This window comes from Periophthalmus magnuspinnatus, chromosome 19 (genome assembly GCF_009829125.3).
Source record: "Periophthalmus magnuspinnatus isolate fPerMag1 chromosome 19, fPerMag1.2.pri, whole genome shotgun sequence".
NCBI classification, from domain to species: domain Eukaryota; kingdom Metazoa; phylum Chordata; class Actinopteri; order Gobiiformes; family Gobiidae; genus Periophthalmus; species Periophthalmus magnuspinnatus.
This window is the reverse complement of record NC_047144.1, coordinates 17,367,749-17,386,188: the sequence shown is the minus strand read 5'-3', so window position 1 is coordinate 17,386,188 and position 18,440 is coordinate 17,367,749. Positions and strand designations below refer to the sequence as shown.

Sequence of the window (18,440 nt, the reverse complement as noted above, 5' to 3'; positions counted from 1 at the left end):
TGACTTCCTATAGGGGTGAGAGGGTGAGGGGGTATGGGGGTGACATTGTATAGGGGTGAGGTCAGGGGGTATGGAGGGGTGAAGGGGTATGGGTGAGTGAGGGGGTATGAGTGAGGGGGAATGGGGGTGAGTGAGGGGGTGAGTGAGTGAGGGGGTGAGTGAGTGAGGGAGTATGGGAGTGAGGGAAGGAGTGAGGAAGTATGGGTGAGACGATTAAAGGGTGAGGGAGTATGGGGGTGAGGGGGTGAGTGAGGGAGTGAGTGAGGGGGCTGTCTGCCCTTTTGGCGTCTGATGAACAGCTCTTTGTATCTTTGCCACTGTGTTTTACTCTTGTGGCTAAACTCAGCTCAGAGCTCGACTCAGACGTTGAGCTCTGCAGGTTGTAAGCCACATTTTAAAGTGTGATTTATTACAGAAGAAATTATAGACGATAAATTATAATATTGAAACTAATATAGGACACTGACATGGTAAACCTAAAGCCGAATTATCCCCAAAAATGATTGTAACTGCAGCTGTCAGACTTGTCATTTTAGTCTTAAGTAAAAAAGAAAAAGCATGAGCTGCATTAAATTAATAGCCAAATGAAACACTTTAGCAGTTAGTTTGTGGTTATAATGAGCCATAGATGATATTTCTTCAGCCCTCCACAGCTACATTCTTATTGCAGTATATAAAAATAACTAAAATATACCCACTATTGTGAAGAAAAAGTAGAGATGCACCAATACAACACTGCTGTCTGATATCAGCAGTGATATTGACATTGACAAACATACATTTTTACATAACTGTTCTATTGTTAAAACATTTTTTACTTCATGCTGTTTGTGTTTAAAGGAGATGAATAATACTTTCAGTCCTTGCGCTGGTATTGGTTGGTATGGAGTATCCACAGACACTTAAAGCCAAAATATTGTCATCAGTATCAGAACTCAACCTCTAAAGTTACTGTTCCATATATAAGGTCGATATAGAACCATTCTCGTGACAGACCTAGTGGGTCACAAAGTACTTTCTGTCTGATTTTAAGAGGCTCTCGCACTAAATCCCGCACAGATACAGTCAAAGCGAAGTTTCCATTCTCCAAATCCGAGCAGCTCCTGAGTGAAATTTCACCAAAGTGACCTGGACTCAGTCCAACTTCAAACATCAACCTTTACAGAACAAGTGTCCCACAGGGGGGCTTTAAATACAGTCTGTAACAGCTCTGTTATTGACCTACATTTTGGGACCTTCTCGCTGTGAGTTGAGTAGTGCCGTCTCCATGACAACATAATGTGCCTCTCTGAGTGAATGGCTTTACTAGAGCTACATCTTAAGTGTTAATTATCATGCCACAGACTCATTGGGTTAGTGAGATTTTCCTTTAAAGGTGCATTGTGTAGCTTTTCTGATCATTGTTTTGCCTGGAATGTTCCACAGTATGACAGTAAACATATATCTCCATGGATACGGGTCAAGTTTTGTCAGATCTGTGAAAATGTGAGCGCTCTCCCAGTAAAAATGCGTAAAAAAACACTTGTAACTGTGAGTGAACGCATGGATTACATTGGAGTTATATTGTGGAACATCGCAGCCAAAGCAATAACATCTCCATGGAGACGAGCAGGTGGTAGTTTTTCAGAAAAGTTACGTAATACAACAGTTTTCAAGCCCACCTCAACCATTTCTGACGCTGTCCTGTGAACGCGCTGGTTTATTTTCGCGTGTGGTTTTTTGAATATAAACCAAACCACGACAGCCGTATTTATTTTACATTTCCTGTTGTGAACTTGTTGCTATGCCGACGGCCTAGCGACAGATGTGGCGCAGAGGTGACACTGACACGCTTTGGGCAGATTACGCTTTGTAAACAGCGAGACTTGAAAGTGAAGTTGCTGAGTCAATACTAGACTTAGCTCAAATATTTGCAGCTAATGTGCCCCGTTGGTATTTTGGTCACTGCAGATGTAGCACAGAGCGCGTAGTAATTAGCTTGTCTCACAGCGCAAGGGCTAATCTGAGCGGGTTTAAGCTAGCTAGTGTCAGTAAATGGCTCAAAATAAGACCTTGTGAACTGGTTGATATGGTTTGATAAGAGGAGGGCCGTAAGTATTTAAATGGACACAAGGCTAACGCTAACCACCAATATAGAAGTTGGCTAGTTGGCTAATAAGAACTTTTTGCTCGTGGGCCTTGAGGTATAGATTTTAAAATACGTTCCTCAAAAGTTCTTCATGTTTATTTTGTGAAATGAGTCAGTACTGTTCTGGTCTGATCTGGACGTGTATTTGTGTTTTGTTGGTGTCATTTCAAAGTCCTGAGTCATACAGAGCTCAGTGTGCAGTTCCTTCTATTGTCTCGTATGTACAAAGGTTCGCTCCTCTCAGACTTCAACAGGACTCAACAGTTTGAACAAAATATCTGCCATTTTTCAGACGAACATTGTGTTAGCTTTAGGGACACGCCGACCCACCTACTGCTCATTTCCATGGAAATACTGTTCCTTTCGCTGTAATATTCCACAGTATGGCATAAAATCTAGCTATCTCAATGGAGAATGTGTCGAAGTATGGTTTTAACTTTATTTCTGGTTTTTACTATTTCCATGGAATCATGCAGGTGACGTGTCACCTTCAGAAAGTTACACACTGTACCTTTAATTAGCACTGAGGCATAGTGGTTTGACCTCTCAGCTCACAGCTAGAAGATCTTTGGTTCAGTTGCCAGTTCAGGTGCAGTCTGTTTTTGTGGACTTGGCATTAGGAGGTCCAGCTTTGACAGTTCTGTTACCGATTTCGATATTATAGCTTTAAATATCTGCCGATATCAACTGATACCAGAGCAGAGACTGAAAAAATATTTTTTTGTTACTTTAAATAAAATAGAATGAGACTAAACTGATCCAAATGTTTATGGAGCTGTTTTTTCTCAAGTAACGACAGAGCAACTAAAGTTCAAACATTGTGAGACTTTCAGGGCCGACCACGCCCAAAAATATTACAAATGTTTACGTCCAGCCAGGATATCGACTGAATCGATATTTGGAAGTCGATATCTGATCCAGCAAATTTTTCAGTATCGGCGCCGACGCATCGATCTGATAACGATATCAGATCAATGCATCTTTAACACGGGAAAATGTGCAAAAAGACTGAAATATGAACTACAACTATTAGTACTACAACTGCAACTACAGCTACTACTACTACTACTTCTACTACTCTTACTACTGATACTGATACTACTACTACTGCTGCTGCTACTACTACTACTGCTACTACAACTGCTACTGCTACTACTAATACTACTATTACTACTACTACAACTACAACTAATACTACTATGACTACTATTATTACTACAACTACTACTGCTACTACTACCACTACTTCTACTACTACTACTACTACAACTACTACTACTAGATATTTAGTGCTAGTTGCTAATGGCGTCTGTTCAAATGTTCTTCGATCCTGATCCGTCTTTGAGCCTCTCGTTCTGTCGTTGAGTTTGATGAAGCTGATGTTTGTCCTTGAGTCTTTGAGGAGTCAGAGCCTAAACACTTAATTATCGTTTAGCATCAGACAAACTGGTTTCCTCCACCTGCTTCTCCAGTGTTTTATACAAATCTCCTCTTCCTACTTGATGCATGTGTGTGTCTGTCAAAGGAATTCATTTAAAGGCATATTGTGTAACTTTTCTTCTGCAGAGGACACTACCTGTTTGTGGAGTAGTGTTGTTATGATACCAAAATTTCAAACTTTGATACGAAGGAATAGGCTCGATACTGAGCCCGATACCACGATGAAAATAAAAACACTCTTTTTTTAGACAATACAATGTGATTTTCAACATCAAATGGCAGTACTTTGTTTTAGATCAAAATATGAACATTAATAACAGACAAATCAGGTGCCATCTTTCCCCGAAGTCACTCCTGCTAGTGTTAGCAATAGGTTTGATTGACACCGTTGCTAAGCGCCTGCACTGCTGATGTAGCAGGTAGCGGATAAGTCGCGTTGCCTCGCAGCCCCGCTCTGGATTGGCTCTTTGGTTGCTATGATACTCGTGATCGGAATTCCAAACACAGAAACGCTGCAACAAATTAGGAGCTATAACTGCTAGCCTCGATTAGCTTCATTTGACTGTTGCCGATCAGATTTCTAGTGATTTCAGAACAGTGGAACTTCCTCTTCGACCCTCAACCGACTTCCATTGTGATCCATTTATAAAGACTTGTTTCCTGTACGTTTCCCTGGAGACAGAAGGGGGACATGAGTCTTCTTTAGTGCTAATCTTAGGCTAATTACACTAGCATTATCTCTTCTTTCTTTGCCTTCGCTAATGCTGATAAACTTGGCTTACATTCTGGGTATAATTAGCTTAAGAGGGAAAGGTTTGTTGTTAGTTTAACAATCTCATGTTGTAATCCCTGCGTCTATCCTCTTGTTAAACCCAATTAGAAAAAGACTTATAAATACTTAGCATTTTTCTTTGTGTGTTCATTTGCATAGGGTTTGTACACACTGCTATAACAAGGATTGGCGCTTGTTTAATTTGACTTTTTTGAGCTTTTAATGATGTTACACTGTTAGCCCCTCATCAAAAACATTCCTGGAGTCGTATTTTAATTCATTCACGCTTGTTTCATTAATTCTGTTGTGCTTGTGTCTCTATAGTTCTCATCTCTGACACCTGTGGATCATTATGTTATAATTTACACATTTTAAATCACAATATTCATCTAAAACGACTTAATAAAAGAAACAAATCCACTGACTTCTGCGTTAGAAAACTGTGGTGTCGAATGGGAACTGACGCCGCCGTAAATGTCACACGTGTTGGCGCCCCCTATGGATAGCTGCACATCACACGAGTGAGCAGCCCATTTTTTTTTCATTTATACCAAAATGACGACGCGACACTGCCGAATCCTACGAGTATCACTGATTAAGAAAATAAAACTAGAGAAGGAAGTGTGTACCTCACAGTGGGCGTGTCCAGGTGGAGGTGAAAACGGGGGTAGATCGACAAAATGGCGTCTTGAAAATAAGCGATTAAAGATTATTCAAACATGAATCACTCCAAATACAACTTCAGAGGCTCAATGAGAAGAAACGACTAGAACAGGGGTGTCAAACACATTTTCATCAAGGGCCACATCAACAAAATGGCTGCTCTCAAAGGGCCAAATGTAAAATAAATCTAACAGTTTCTGTATTTATTACTTATTCAAGTTACAAATGTGGCATATGCATTTGCCTAGATGTAAAAATATGGCTGTGTAACTGTGTATCTCCTGATAAATTGAGATTTTAAGACCATCATACCTTAATTTACCGTACTGTCGAGGGCCACATAAAATGATGTGGAGGATACAGATTTGGCTCGGGGGCCTTGAGTTTGACACATGTGGACTAGAATATAGTTAAAAGATCTGAACAGTTTGTAGAACAGGTCCGATTTAATCTAAAGTCGTCTTCTCTGAGCACTCAAAAATGTTGCGTTTGCATTTTGCCAGAATTGTTGCTTCACAGGTAAAAGTCCAGATTAGTTTTTATCTCTATTAGCCTAGCATTCACGTCGCTTAAGCACTTTATTTGTTCATAGTTCTTTCCGGTTGCTAACAGCAGAGGGAGCTCCAAAACCTAAATACCAGATTATAAAGAGATGTGTAGTTTATAAAGTGTGTTTTCCAAAAGAGAACCCTGTCATTTTAAGTTAAAAAGTGTGAAATATGTATCCTAAGGTGACCAAAAGCATTGTTTAAAGCAGGGGTGCTCAGACTTTTTCAGTATGTGAGCTACTTTTAAAATGATCGTGTCTGAAAGATCTACCACCTAATACAAAAATGATAAACATATATTTATTTGTAAATGTATTATGAATTCTTACATGTACAGTGCATTTTCATGGACCTTGCACAACGTCATGAGATAATACTGCACAACACAATTGAACCTCTTACATGTTCATAATGACTTGAATGATGATTACTGCTCTGACTTGCACTGAATGGAATCAGTGAGGGATGCAGAGTTCGGGCAGTAGCTTCTGACAGACAGGAGTAAAACTGCATTTTTCGTTTGAAAGCGATAACAGAGCTAATCATGTTGATTACGGTTTTGTCTTTTTTTTATAGCCAGAAAACTCATGTTAAATGAAGTATCAGAATTTACTGCATTTTTTCACACAACTACTTCTATTTTACACATCCATCTGTATTTTTTCTTTTACGCATCGAATAAATGAGTGTGAAAATCTCCGCAGCCCCGCGCTCTCATTCGTCACCTTCAGGACAACAGAGGCAGATTACTGTAATGATGGTAAAATATTTAGATAGCCCCGTGTCTTCGCTTTGAGACGCCATTTGAATTTACATGAGAGCACGACGCGGAGTAACGCTGCTGGAAAGTCCGCAACCGCGCTCTATCGGCGACGATAGAATAGAATAGAATAGATCTTTATTGTCATTGCAACATGCCACATGTACAATGAAAATTTAAAAGTGTCGAGCAGTTTAAGGTGCTAAGAAAACAAAAACCCCCCTCACACATACATCATACACACATACATCCAAGGGTTAAACTAACTCGCGCTTGTTTATGCGTGTGCAGCGCCCATGATGTGACCTAGAGTCAGGTGTAATCTGACTGGTTGTCCTGTATATTAGTCATGTGACTGGATGGATGACGGGACGTGATCTACACAAAATGCCTTCACGATCGACTGGTAGATCGCGATCGACATAATGAACACCCCTGGTTTAAAGTGTCCGTGGTGATGTTATTGCTTTACCTAAATCCGCATTAAACACATCTGTCCTAAGTGTAGTATTTCCCTGTGTAGATTCCTCTCCTTTGCTCTGGTTTGGCTCCTGTCTGCCTGCACACGGCTCTGACTCACGGTTCTTTCACAGCCTCATAGTGAATCCTCAGTCTGGGCTTTCCTCCTTGGCTCTGGTCCCGTGGAGGCCTCTGAAGAGAGAGAGTGTTACCTCCCACACTCGCTCTACTGCAGTCTGCATCAGGCCCGCTCTGTTCTGATTAGATTAGGAAACTGGAGCAGAATTATAAATAGTAGATCATGAGCTGGTAAAATTTGACGATTTTATAAAGTGGATTTCTTCAGATGTTTTCAACACTTGTAGCTCTACTTTCGTTTTTGCATGAAACATAAGCTGTCAGATTGTGTTTTTTTAGAGATGGATCATAGACTGTATATATAAATGGACGTAGCTAACCTGCTAGCTGCCGCGTTCCAAATAGGAAGTGACTGGCTCCAATTCACTTTCTATTGAAAAACTGTGGTCCCTCTCTCTGTAACTGCTGCTACCAGACTTGTCATTTTGGTCTTAAATGTTCGTATTAACCCGCTCTACATGATCCTGGGGTTTTTATTTCACTATTGTCTCTGTAAATCAAGATATGAACAGTAATAACAGACAAATCCGGCGCCATCATATCTATAGAGACAGGCAGGTGATGGGCCCTCCACCAGAAAACTTACGTATTGCTCCTTTAATTCGCATCGTTGTCCCTTTGCTTCATTTCAGTCCAAATAAATTACCTTTTTTTTTAAAGTTTTACTAATTTCTATTTTTACTGTGATTGTTTTGTTTCCTCGGACTCTTTTAATAAATATGTCTGGGACTCGACTTGGAACTAAACCAGGACGAGACCAAGACGAGACCAGGACGAGACCGGGGCGAGACCAGGGCGAGACCAGGCCGAGACTGGGACTTTGTTTGTTTTGTCGTCTGCTTTTATCCTGTGTGTATCTGTTGTGTAGTGTGTTTGTATTTTTGTCGTCTGCTTTTATCCTGTGTGTATCTGTTGTGTAGTGTGCGGACTCTTTGTTTGATGCCTCCGTTTCACATCACAGTGACACATAATTAGTGACACAGGGGAGCCGAGTCTCTATATTGGCTTTTTTTCCCCCTTTTCTCTGGTAATATCCTGTTCTTATTTGTCTCTTCTCTCTTCTGTCTGCAGCCATCTATAACTTCGACGCCCGGGGAGAGGAGGAGCTGTCTCTGCAGATCGGCGATACAGTGCACATACTTGAGACATATGAAGGTGAGCGGAGACTTTACAAATGTTCAGATCCAATCTGTGGTGATGTATGTGGCTGCCAGCGCTCTGACCCTGTGTGTTCTGTCAAACCCGGTCCAACTGGTTCAAGTGGAATGTGTTAGGGATTTATGACTTTTTATTTATTTATTTGTTTATTGTAATACGTTCTGTCAGTTAGGTATTATTTTATTATTTTTATTTATTTTTATTTATTTGCTTATTGGAATCCTTTTTTATTTTATTTTTATTTTATTTGTGTTTATTTAATTTGTCAAACCCAGTCCACCTGGTTCAAGTGGAATGTGTTAGGGATTTATGACTTTTTATTTATTTATTTGTTTTGTTGTAATACCTTCTGTCTGTTACGTATGATTATTTTATTATTTTTATTTATTTATTTATTTTTATTTATTTTCTTATTGGAATCCTTTTTTATTTTATTTTATTTTTATTTTATTTGTGTTTATTTAATTTGTCAAACCCAGTCCACCTGGTTCAAGTGGAATGTGTTAGGGATTTATGACTTTTTATTTATTTAATTATTCATTGTAATCATTTTGTCTAGTAAGCATGATTTTTAAATTTTTTTAAATTAATTTAATTTAATTTTAATTTTTTATTAATTTTATTTGTATTTATTTAATTTGTATTTAATTTGTATTTATTTAATTATTGATTGTAATCCTTTTGTCTGTTAAGTATGATTTTTTTAAATTAATTTATTTAAATTTGTATTAATTTTATTTTTATTTATTTTTGTTTGTATTTGCAATTAAACACATCACAATAAGAAAGCATTTATTTAAAGGACATTTAAAGGAGTGGTCAGGTGAAGGTAGGGAGGGAGGAGTCAGGTGAGGTGAAGGGAGGACCCAGGTGAGGGGAGGGGGCGGGGTCAGGTGAAAAGAGGGCCCAGGTGAGGGTAGGGGGCGGGGTCAGGTGAAAAGAGGGCCCAGGTGAGGGGAGGGAGGACAGGTTTCACATCTTATTTCTACTGTTAAAAAAAAATAAAAAATAAAATAAACTTGCGAATGGTAGCTGTAATTGACATGGACATAGTAACACAGTTTGCAAAGCAGCTAAAAATTTTTCTTGCTTGACGACCTCTCCCATTTTATCTCTTCATGTTGAGCTAGTTTCTTTGAGGATCTAATGTAATATTTATCTTAATTTGTGTTTCAGACTGGTACAGAGGGCATCGGTTAAGAAGAAAATCCAAAAAGGTAAGCCCCCCCCCCCCATGGCCCCGCCCTCTTCCCAAAGCCCTGACTCCACTGAACTTTTAAATAAATCATCTTGTTGTGACAGTTTGTGTTGTGCTCTTATCTGCTCTTATCTTCCAGGGCATATTTCCTGCGTGTTACATCCACCTGAAGGACGCCACGGTCGAAGGCAGCGGGTGAGAGCCACTTCCTGTTTCAAATGTGTCTCATGTTTTCCTACAGTTAAATGTTACGCACGCACAGATATAACATTAACATCTGAGCTGATCCTGGACAAAAGCAGGACTAAACAGGACTGGAGCCAAGACCAAATCAGGAGAGAACCAGGACTAAACCTTGACCAATACAGGACCAAACCATATAAGGACTAAACCAGGACTAAACCAGGACTAAACCAGGACTAAACCAGGACTAAACCAGGACCAAACCAGGACCAAACCAGGACCAAACCTTAACCAATAAAGGACCAAACCAGGACCAAACCAGGACCAAACCAGGACCAAACCAGGACCAAACCAGGACCAAACCAGGACCAAACCGGGGGTAAACCAGGACTAGAACCAAGACCAAATCAAGTTGCATTAGGCCAGAATCAAGACTAAACCTGGGACTAAACTGAGGCTAAACAGTGAAAAAACCAGGACTAAACCAGGACTAAACCAGGACTAAACCAGGACTAAACCAGGACTAAACCAGGACTAAACCAGGACTAAACCAGGACTAAACCAGGACTAAGCCTTCACCAAACCCGCACCAAACCCATACCAAATCAGGACCCAACCCGGCCCAGTCTACCAGCAGCGATCTTATCCCATATAATATAATAAATATATTTCCCTTGTGCTGAAGTGTCCTGGTTTGGCCTCATTGGCTCAGGATGTGAAAATGGGATTAAATGTTGGTAACTTGAGCTGTTTCTATAAATGATTTCTGCATAGATTCAGAGATGAAGGTCAGTTATATTTTATGGTGAAGTCTTCAAAAGGCAATGAATTCTGAAGACGGCACCTTCAGGTCGGCCATTTTGAGAGATTGAAAAAAGATTAGTGTCTTTAACTTTTAGATGTCCTTCGTAACTTTTGTGGGAGACCTCCATTATCTCCATGGAAACGTTATTCTGCCTGGAATTTCTCGCAGTATGGCATTAAACCTACACTAATAGTTTGGACACACCCTCTCATTCAGTGTTTTAACTTGTAGTGTATCCGTCTCGCTTTTATTCAGTTGCATACTTTTTTGGTTTGGCCTCTCCACAGATCTGACCTGTAACTTGACCTAGTGGCACTAATTTTTTTCTTCTTTATTCTGCATCCTCATCTATATTATTTCAGCTACAACTATTCCTCCTACTTTATAGACAGTCCAAGCAATAACATGTCCACGGAGACAAGTAGGTTTATATCCTATGGTGAACTAAATTGACATTCGAACGCCTTGGGGTCCTACCGAGGGAACTGGAGGAAGTGTCAGGGATGAGGGAAGCCTGGGAGTCCCTGCTCAGACTGCTGTCCTCACGACACAGCCCTAGATAAACAGAAGAAAATGGATGGATGAAATGGACAAAACAAAACAAGAGTGTATGCTAACTGTATGACTTGGCTAAATTTTTTGGAATTATGTTTTTAGGCAAAAGGAAACGATAATCCCGACAGAGTTGCCTTTGGTTCAGGAAGTGACCACCACGCTGAGGGAGTGGGCTTCAATATGGAGGGACCTATATGTGGTGAGTCCAGTTTAAGGCTTAATCTGTCCTCCTGCAATTGACCATCGACTGTGAAAACAAGTGGCCTGAGTGAGTGTAACGTCACCCGTAGCGTTTGGCTCCAGTCAAATGAAGTTCATCAGTTACCATAGCAACCAAAGAGCCAATCCAGAGTGAGGCTGTTGGAAGTAACGCCCCTTCCTGCCTGCACTGGTAGTTTAGCAGGCAGCAGGTTCTTAACAACGCTGTCAATCAAACCTGTTGCTAACGCTACCTGGAGCAACCTCGGGGAAACACGGCGCTTGATTTATCTGTTATTAATGTTTATATCTTGATTTACAGGCACAATAGTGAAATAAAAAAAAACAGGATCATGTAGAGCGAGTTAATATGAACATTTTAAGACCAGAACGACGAGTCTGACAGCAGCAGTTACAGAGAGAGAGGCCACAGTTTTTCAATAGAAAGTGAATTAGAGTGAAAGTCAATGGAGCTAGAAGCACGCCCATGATCACTAAAGATGAGTATTGAAACAATTCAGGAATGCAAAGACAGCCCAAAAACTATAATAATGGTTTGATAGTACACAGCTATGACACATTATATTGTTATTTGAAACATTAATTTGTGATCTTTAACATAACATACATTTTGGTCCTCGCTAATCTAAACATCGATATCGTTTTTTCCGTCACAACACCGATCACTATCAGACCATCAATGCCTTACTATATTCTTATCTTGTTTCCTCGTCTTCTTCTCCTCCTCGTCTTGACAGGGCGACAAGAGGGAGATGTTCAACACAGTGCGGGACATGATTTACGACCTGATCGAGTGGCGTTCCCAGATCCTCTCCGGAACTCTGCCCCAAGACGAACTCTCCGAACTCAAGCAAAAAGTCACCTCCAAGATCGACTACGGAAACAAGTGAGGAAACTGTCAGCTGTGTAGAAATGATAAAATGTGCAGGGATGGCGAAAAGTGGAGGGCTGAATTTTGAAAAGGACTAGAGAGTTGTTTCTATATATATGTTCTTCAAATTTCTTACTTACATAGTACTATTTCGTTGCCAAAATATGCTTAACAAAGTGACATTCTTGTGATGTAAAATAAATGTCAATACTTTTCTAACTTGTTAATTAACTGTTTCTGTATTTATTACTTATTCAAGTTACAAATATTGCATATGGATTTGCCTAGATGAAAAAAAAATTGCTGTGTAACTGTGTATCTCCTGATGAAATGACATTTTAAGACCATCATACCTGTTAATTTACCCTGTCGAGGGCCACATAAAATGAGGTGGAGGGCCACATTTGGCTCGGGGGCCTTGAGTTTGCCACACGTGCTGTAGAGACTGCGGGGATCAGAGTTTTGTCAGTTTGCTAAAGTTCACTGTATCATTTCTTTTCCTTTCTTTTGCAGTTCATTTTGTCCCTGTTCTTTCCTCGTTCATTTTGTTCCTGTTCTTTTCCCATTCATCATGTTCATGTCTCTTTGCAGATACCTTGGTCTAGACTTGGTCGTCCGAGACAAAGACGGGAACATTCTAGACCCAGATCTCACCAGCACCATCAGCCTCTTCAGAGCCCACGAAGCAGCGTCCAAGCAGATCGAAGACCGGATCCAAGAGGAGAAGGTCACATGTTTATTTAAATCTTTTATCTCTTTTTTCCAAAACGCCATTTTGTCGATCTACCCCCGTTTTCACCTCCACCTGGACACGCCCACTGAGACGTACACACTTTCTTCTCCAGTTTTATTTCCTTAATTGGTGATACTCGTAGGATTCGGCAGCGTCGCGTCGTCATTTTGGTATAAATGAAAAAAAAGGGGCTGCTCGCTAGTGTGATGTGCAGCTATCCATAGGGGGCGCCAACAGCACTTTGTTGTGATGATGTTTACGGCGACGTCAGCTCCCATTGGGCACCGCGGTTTTCTAACGCAGAAATCACCGGACTTGTTTCTTTTATTAAGTCGTTTTAGATTAATATTGTGATTTTTAAAATGTGTAAATTAAAACATGATGATCCACAGGTGTGAGAGATGAGAACTATAGAGACACAAGCACAACAGGGCTGATTTAAAGCCACCCTCTGTAATTGGATTGGCCGACCCACCCGTGTTGTATTCTCACATAACACCAGGGTCGGAATTTAAAATGTTAGCCCAATCACACTGTGCTTATACCCCCAGACTCAGCCCCCTCCTCTCCCCTCACTCTCGTCTTTCATCCCCCAGGCACTGCTCAGTTTAACAGTTCTATTTGAAATGAAATGTGGTTCTGGGTTGAGTTTAGGTCTTTAGTCCCACTTTAAAAGAGTAAAAATGAGGTACAGCGCCTCTGATGATGCTTATCTGGACAGTTTATTTCATAGACTGTACATATAAATGGACATAGCCCCTCTCTCTGTAACTGCTGCTGTCAGACTCGTCATTTTGGTCTTAAAATGTTCGCACATGAACATTAATAACAGACAAATCGCTGCCTTTTTTCCCCGAGGTCACTTCACTCCCACTAGCGTTAGCAACAGGTTTGATTGACAGTGTTGCAAAGCGTCCACCCCCTGCTAAACCAGCGATGAGGGCGGGAAGGGCGTTAAGTTTAACGTCCTCGCTCTGAATTGACTCTTTGGTTGCTATGATACTCGTGGTCGAACTCTGCTCCAAATTAGCTGCTATAACTGCTAGCCTCGATGAGCTTCATTTGACTGAATCCGAACACTCAGTTAGTCCACTTCTTTACACAGACTTAGGTTTAGATCCAATTATATTTATTTTTCCAACTCTGTTTCTTGGATCTTTGTCAGTTTTCCTTGTATTTCAGTTTTGTGGCCCAGTTCACCTTTGCGTCCGTCAGCCCGGTTTAGCACAGGGCCAAGAGCTAAGTAGCCCGCACTTATGTGGTCTCATCTTCGCTGACCTTTCCCGTCCTAAGGTCTCTCTATTGCATATGCATGATTAATAAAGCGACCCGACCACTCTGATAAATATTAATGTTTTGGCTCGTTGCATTTTCAAAGGCCGTCCACTGAATCGTCCAGTCAGGGGAATGGATTTATGAGAAGCAGAGATGTAAAGGTGGCGTTTTATTTCTACACAAAAAGCTAAAAAGAATCGATTTTATGAGGATGGATTTATGTGACCTCGTGGGAGTAATATGTCGCTCGTATATTAACGGTAACCTTTGCGTTTTGTGCTGATGTGGTCCCTATTACCCTACGTTCTCCCGAAGTCAAGCTGAGAAAATTTTATCTCAGGTATTTAGAAAAATTCAGATTTTCACCCACGTATCGTTAAAATGCACTCGTATAGGGGTAAAAATGGTTTGGTCTTTAGTGAGAAGGTTGTAGGTTCAACACTCAGACGATGATGATGTTTTCTATGTGTTTTTGTGGGTTTGCATTTGTCCTGATTAGATCCTGGTTTAGTCTTGATTTGGTCCTGTTCTAATTATGGTTTAGTCCTGGTCTGGTTCAGGTTTAGTTCAGGGTTTTGTCCCGGGTTTAGACCCAGTTAAGTATTGGGTCATTTTAATAGAGAGTATACAGCCAGTCCTCTGTCTGTAAAAGCGTGTGGTTTGGAGCAAAGTTCAGACTCCACACCTCTGATGCCCCAGTCTGAACGCAGTGACTGACCTGGTTTAGTCCTGGTGTAGACCTGGTTTAGACCTGGTTTAGACCTGGTTTAGACCTGGTTTAGACCTGGTTTAGACCCCATGCCTCTGACACGCTGGTCTAAACGCAGTATTATAGGTCTGTGGTCAAAAAGGGCTGTGGGGCAGTTTGTTGTAAATTGAAATATAATTTGCTGAAAATCAAATTTGGCCCAAAATCTCTGGACAGATCTCACCGTCCATCAGTTTCTTCTAAACCAGATAAGGACAAATTATATTAAAATAAGGGTGAACCTTGTTCAATTTAACTTTTCAACAAGTTGTTGATCTTTTGGCACTTGATAAAACTGAATGTGAGTTTTTCTGCTGTGTTTATTTAACTGAAATTTTATAAATTAATTATTAATTTAACTAATGCATTTGAAAAACAATTTGTACAATGAGCCGTGCATATTCATGCTTTGCTACATGTTACAGGCCAAATCTCTAATGTAATATATATACATATATATCCTGACCCAGCCCCTCTGTCAGATTTTAGAACACATCATGGCCCGTGTGTCAAAAAGTTTGTCCACCCCTGGTCTGAACCATCGACATCGATCTCGACCAACAACTGTATTTGTTTTATCTATTAATTTTATACAAATTGCTTTTTTAAGTACTGTGAACACAATTTATTTTATTTGCTTTTTGAAAATAGAATTGTAGTATTGTTTTAGTCCAAATCTTTCCTCCTTAAAAATGTCTCCTCTTTCTCCTCTCTACTTCTCCTCCTTTTCCACCTCTCTCCTCTCTGTTCCTCCTCCTCTCTCTTCCTCCTGCCTCCTCTTCCTCTTCCTCCTCTTCTGTCTTACAGTCTCAGAAGCAGAATATCGACTTGAGCAGACAGGCTAAGTTCGCGTCCACGCCTGCCTTCGCGCTCTTCGTCACTCTGAAGAACGTGGTGTGTAAGATCGGGGAGGACGCCGAGGTGCTCATGTCACTGTACGACCCCGTGGACTCCAAGTTTATCAGGTACAAACCAGAAAAGTCCCAGAGTGGAGCTTTAAACGCATCTCTTTGGTTTTCAGGGGAACCTAAACATAAAGCCATTATTGAGTAAAACACATGCACCATTATGTAACTTTTCTAACACCTGTTCGTCTCCATGGAGATGTTACTGCTTTGCCTGGAATGTCCCACAGCACGGCATTAAACCCATATATGTGTAATTCATTTGATTACAGGTACGTTTATGGATCATAAATACCTAAAAACATTCTTACTGCAGGCTTGCTTCTCTGGTCTGTTGGTATCATCTTCTTACCTCCATGGAAATCGATAAAATGCCATACTGTGGAATGTATGGCACTGAGACAAGACAATGCATCTATGGAGATGAGAAAAGTTGCATATTGCACCTTTTTGAGTTTTGCTATAAAATCTATTTGGTGCAGTCCATCCAGTATCAGAATTATAATATTTTTACTTTAAAGGCCCATATTTTCTGTTTTCTGGTCTCTGTTCTAATGTCGCTTCCTCATCACAAACAGACCTGGAGTTGTGTTTTGTTTCATTCACACATGTTTAACACACAAACCCTGCTTTTCTCAAACTGAAAACACTCTGTTCCACCTTGTGATGTCATTATGTGGTGATACAGGAAGTGCTCCACTGTGTTTTTAAACTCCACACACCTTCACTAGAATCATTTGGATAATTTCAGTCCTGGAATTGCCACATCTCTACTGAACAAAAGATAAAATGAGCTGTTCACTTGAAAAAACTACCACTTCATGACATCACAAGGTGGAACAGAGCATTTTGAGCTTTGGAGATGTAGACAGACTAATAATGAAGAGTTACTCAAACATGTGTGAATGAAACAAAACACAACTCCAGGTCTGTTTTTGAGGAAATAACAGCATTAGAACATGGATTAAAGCTCATGAGAGTCAGTTTTGTGTAATATAGGCCCTCTGATAATATCAATTTCATGTTTATCTTTTGCGTTTTTATCATTGTTATATACATGCTTGCTATTCATTTATGATGTAAAAGAATATACTTCCATAATTTTATTTCTTCCAGTGAGAACTACCTGGTGAAATGGTCCAGCTCTGGTTTAGTGAAAGACATCGACCAACTCCACAACCTGCGCTCGGTGTTCACGGTAAGAGCCAGATTCACTCTGACAGTTTAGCTTAGCACCATTTTAGCTTCCCCTGCGGTAACACCGGAAAACCAGGTCAAGAGCCATGTCTAAATGTGGCGTAGCGTTCCAAGGCACGTTAATATGCTAAGTGTGCTTCCATAGTTGTGAAATGTTCCTCTGTTTCCATGAAGCCCGGCGATTTTGACAGCAAATAAGTTCTACTGGGACTTGAGAGCCGTTTTAAAGCCTCCAGAGAATCGGCCACAAATCAACACCGCTTTACATCAGATTTTTGAGGTGAAACTTTTCCGAATTTGCCATTGAAAATAATGGAAGAGCTGGAAGAGCCATCGTAAAAAGTGTGCGGTTTGGAGCGTTTAGAGGCAAAATAAGGTCAATACTCCACTGTGATTGGTCGGTTCGTTCAGTTCCCACTTGTACAAAAACGAACCGTCCACACACAACGCCATTCATAAAACTCATTAAACTTTCACATCGTCCTGAGATCCCTGCGCTAGCGTTAGCAACAGGTTTGATTGACAGTGTTGCTAAGCGCCCAATCCCTGCTAAACTAGCGCTGTGGGGGCGGGAAGGGGCGTTACGTTCAACAGCCTCGCTCCGGATTGGCTCTTTGGTTGCTATGATACTCCAAATTACCCCCTATAACCGCTAGCCTCGATTAGCTTAATTTGGAGCTGAATGCTGTGGTTGACGTCACACTCACTTAGTCCACTTCTGTATACAGTAAAAGAGGAAATGGCTACATATTTCTGCGATAACCAAATCAAATCTCATACTAAACGTGGTCCAGATTACCCAAAAACCCTTGCACCACAGTTTGAGAAGCGCTGGCATGTTGTTTGCGCAGCCATGTTAGGATTCATGTGAGTGTGTGTTTGCAGAAGCAGTATTTGTTAGCCCCTCTCTCAGCTGTATATATTTACTGAGCCAGTCACCTCTGTCTAATGAAAACCCAAGGGCAGAGGGGTCATTGTTCACACTCCGAAGTGGACCATTCGGCCGGGTATGGACCGGGAATACCCACAGGAAATGGATTTGTAGACCCCATCGCCAGCCCTGCACAGGCAATTTGTCCTGACTGGTTTGTACTTAATGCAGTTTTTTGCTTTAAAAGGTATTGGGATTTTACTGTTGTAGTGGGTCCATGGGTGAGTTGTAAGGACAAGGCAAGAGCATTTTCAAAAACTTGAAAAATAGTGTAACAGTGGCTTTGGGATGGGTCTGTGTGTTTTGGTTAAAGTGCTGAAAATGATCTCTATATACACCAGAAACCAGAAGTTTACATACTCTGTATAAAAAGACACGTGCTTTTTTTCCTCACTGTTTCATGTGAAATCAGACTAAACTTTTCCTTTTTTAGGTCAGTTAGGGTTAGAAAAATTATTTCTATTTGCTAAAATGCCAGAATAATGAAAACTTGTCAAAAAAAAATTCTCATTAAAATTTTCAGTTCTTTGTTTATTCTGCAAAAATCAGTTTTTCTGGTTTCCTTCTAGGCAGCCATGTTTGTTTTGATACACATGGACCAGACTAAACCGAGACTAAACCGAGACTAAACCGGGACTAAACCAGGACTAAACCAGGACTAAACCAGGACCAAACCAGGACCAAACCAGGACCAAACCAGGACCAAACCAGGACCAAACCAGGACCAAACCAGGACCAAACCAGGACCAAACCA

The 18,440-nt window shown here is 40.6% G+C and overlaps 1 protein-coding gene across 1 annotated transcript in view; it reads left to right on the top strand.

The window, feature by feature from the left end:
- dock1 (dedicator of cytokinesis 1) overlaps positions 1 to 18,440 on the top strand; it is a 361,518-nt gene that overhangs the window by 19,046 nt on the left and 324,032 nt on the right. The window contains exons 2-9 of the mRNA XM_033984239.2: positions 7,980 to 8,063; positions 9,243 to 9,283; positions 9,404 to 9,459; positions 10,910 to 11,006; positions 11,764 to 11,912; positions 12,489 to 12,624; positions 15,461 to 15,618; positions 16,675 to 16,756. Of these exons, the coding sequence (XP_033840130.1) occupies positions 7,980 to 8,063; positions 9,243 to 9,283; positions 9,404 to 9,459; positions 10,910 to 11,006; positions 11,764 to 11,912; positions 12,489 to 12,624; positions 15,461 to 15,618; positions 16,675 to 16,756 (803 nt within the window). The remainder of the gene's footprint in view (positions 1 to 7,979; positions 8,064 to 9,242; positions 9,284 to 9,403; positions 9,460 to 10,909; positions 11,007 to 11,763; positions 11,913 to 12,488; positions 12,625 to 15,460; positions 15,619 to 16,674; positions 16,757 to 18,440) is intronic.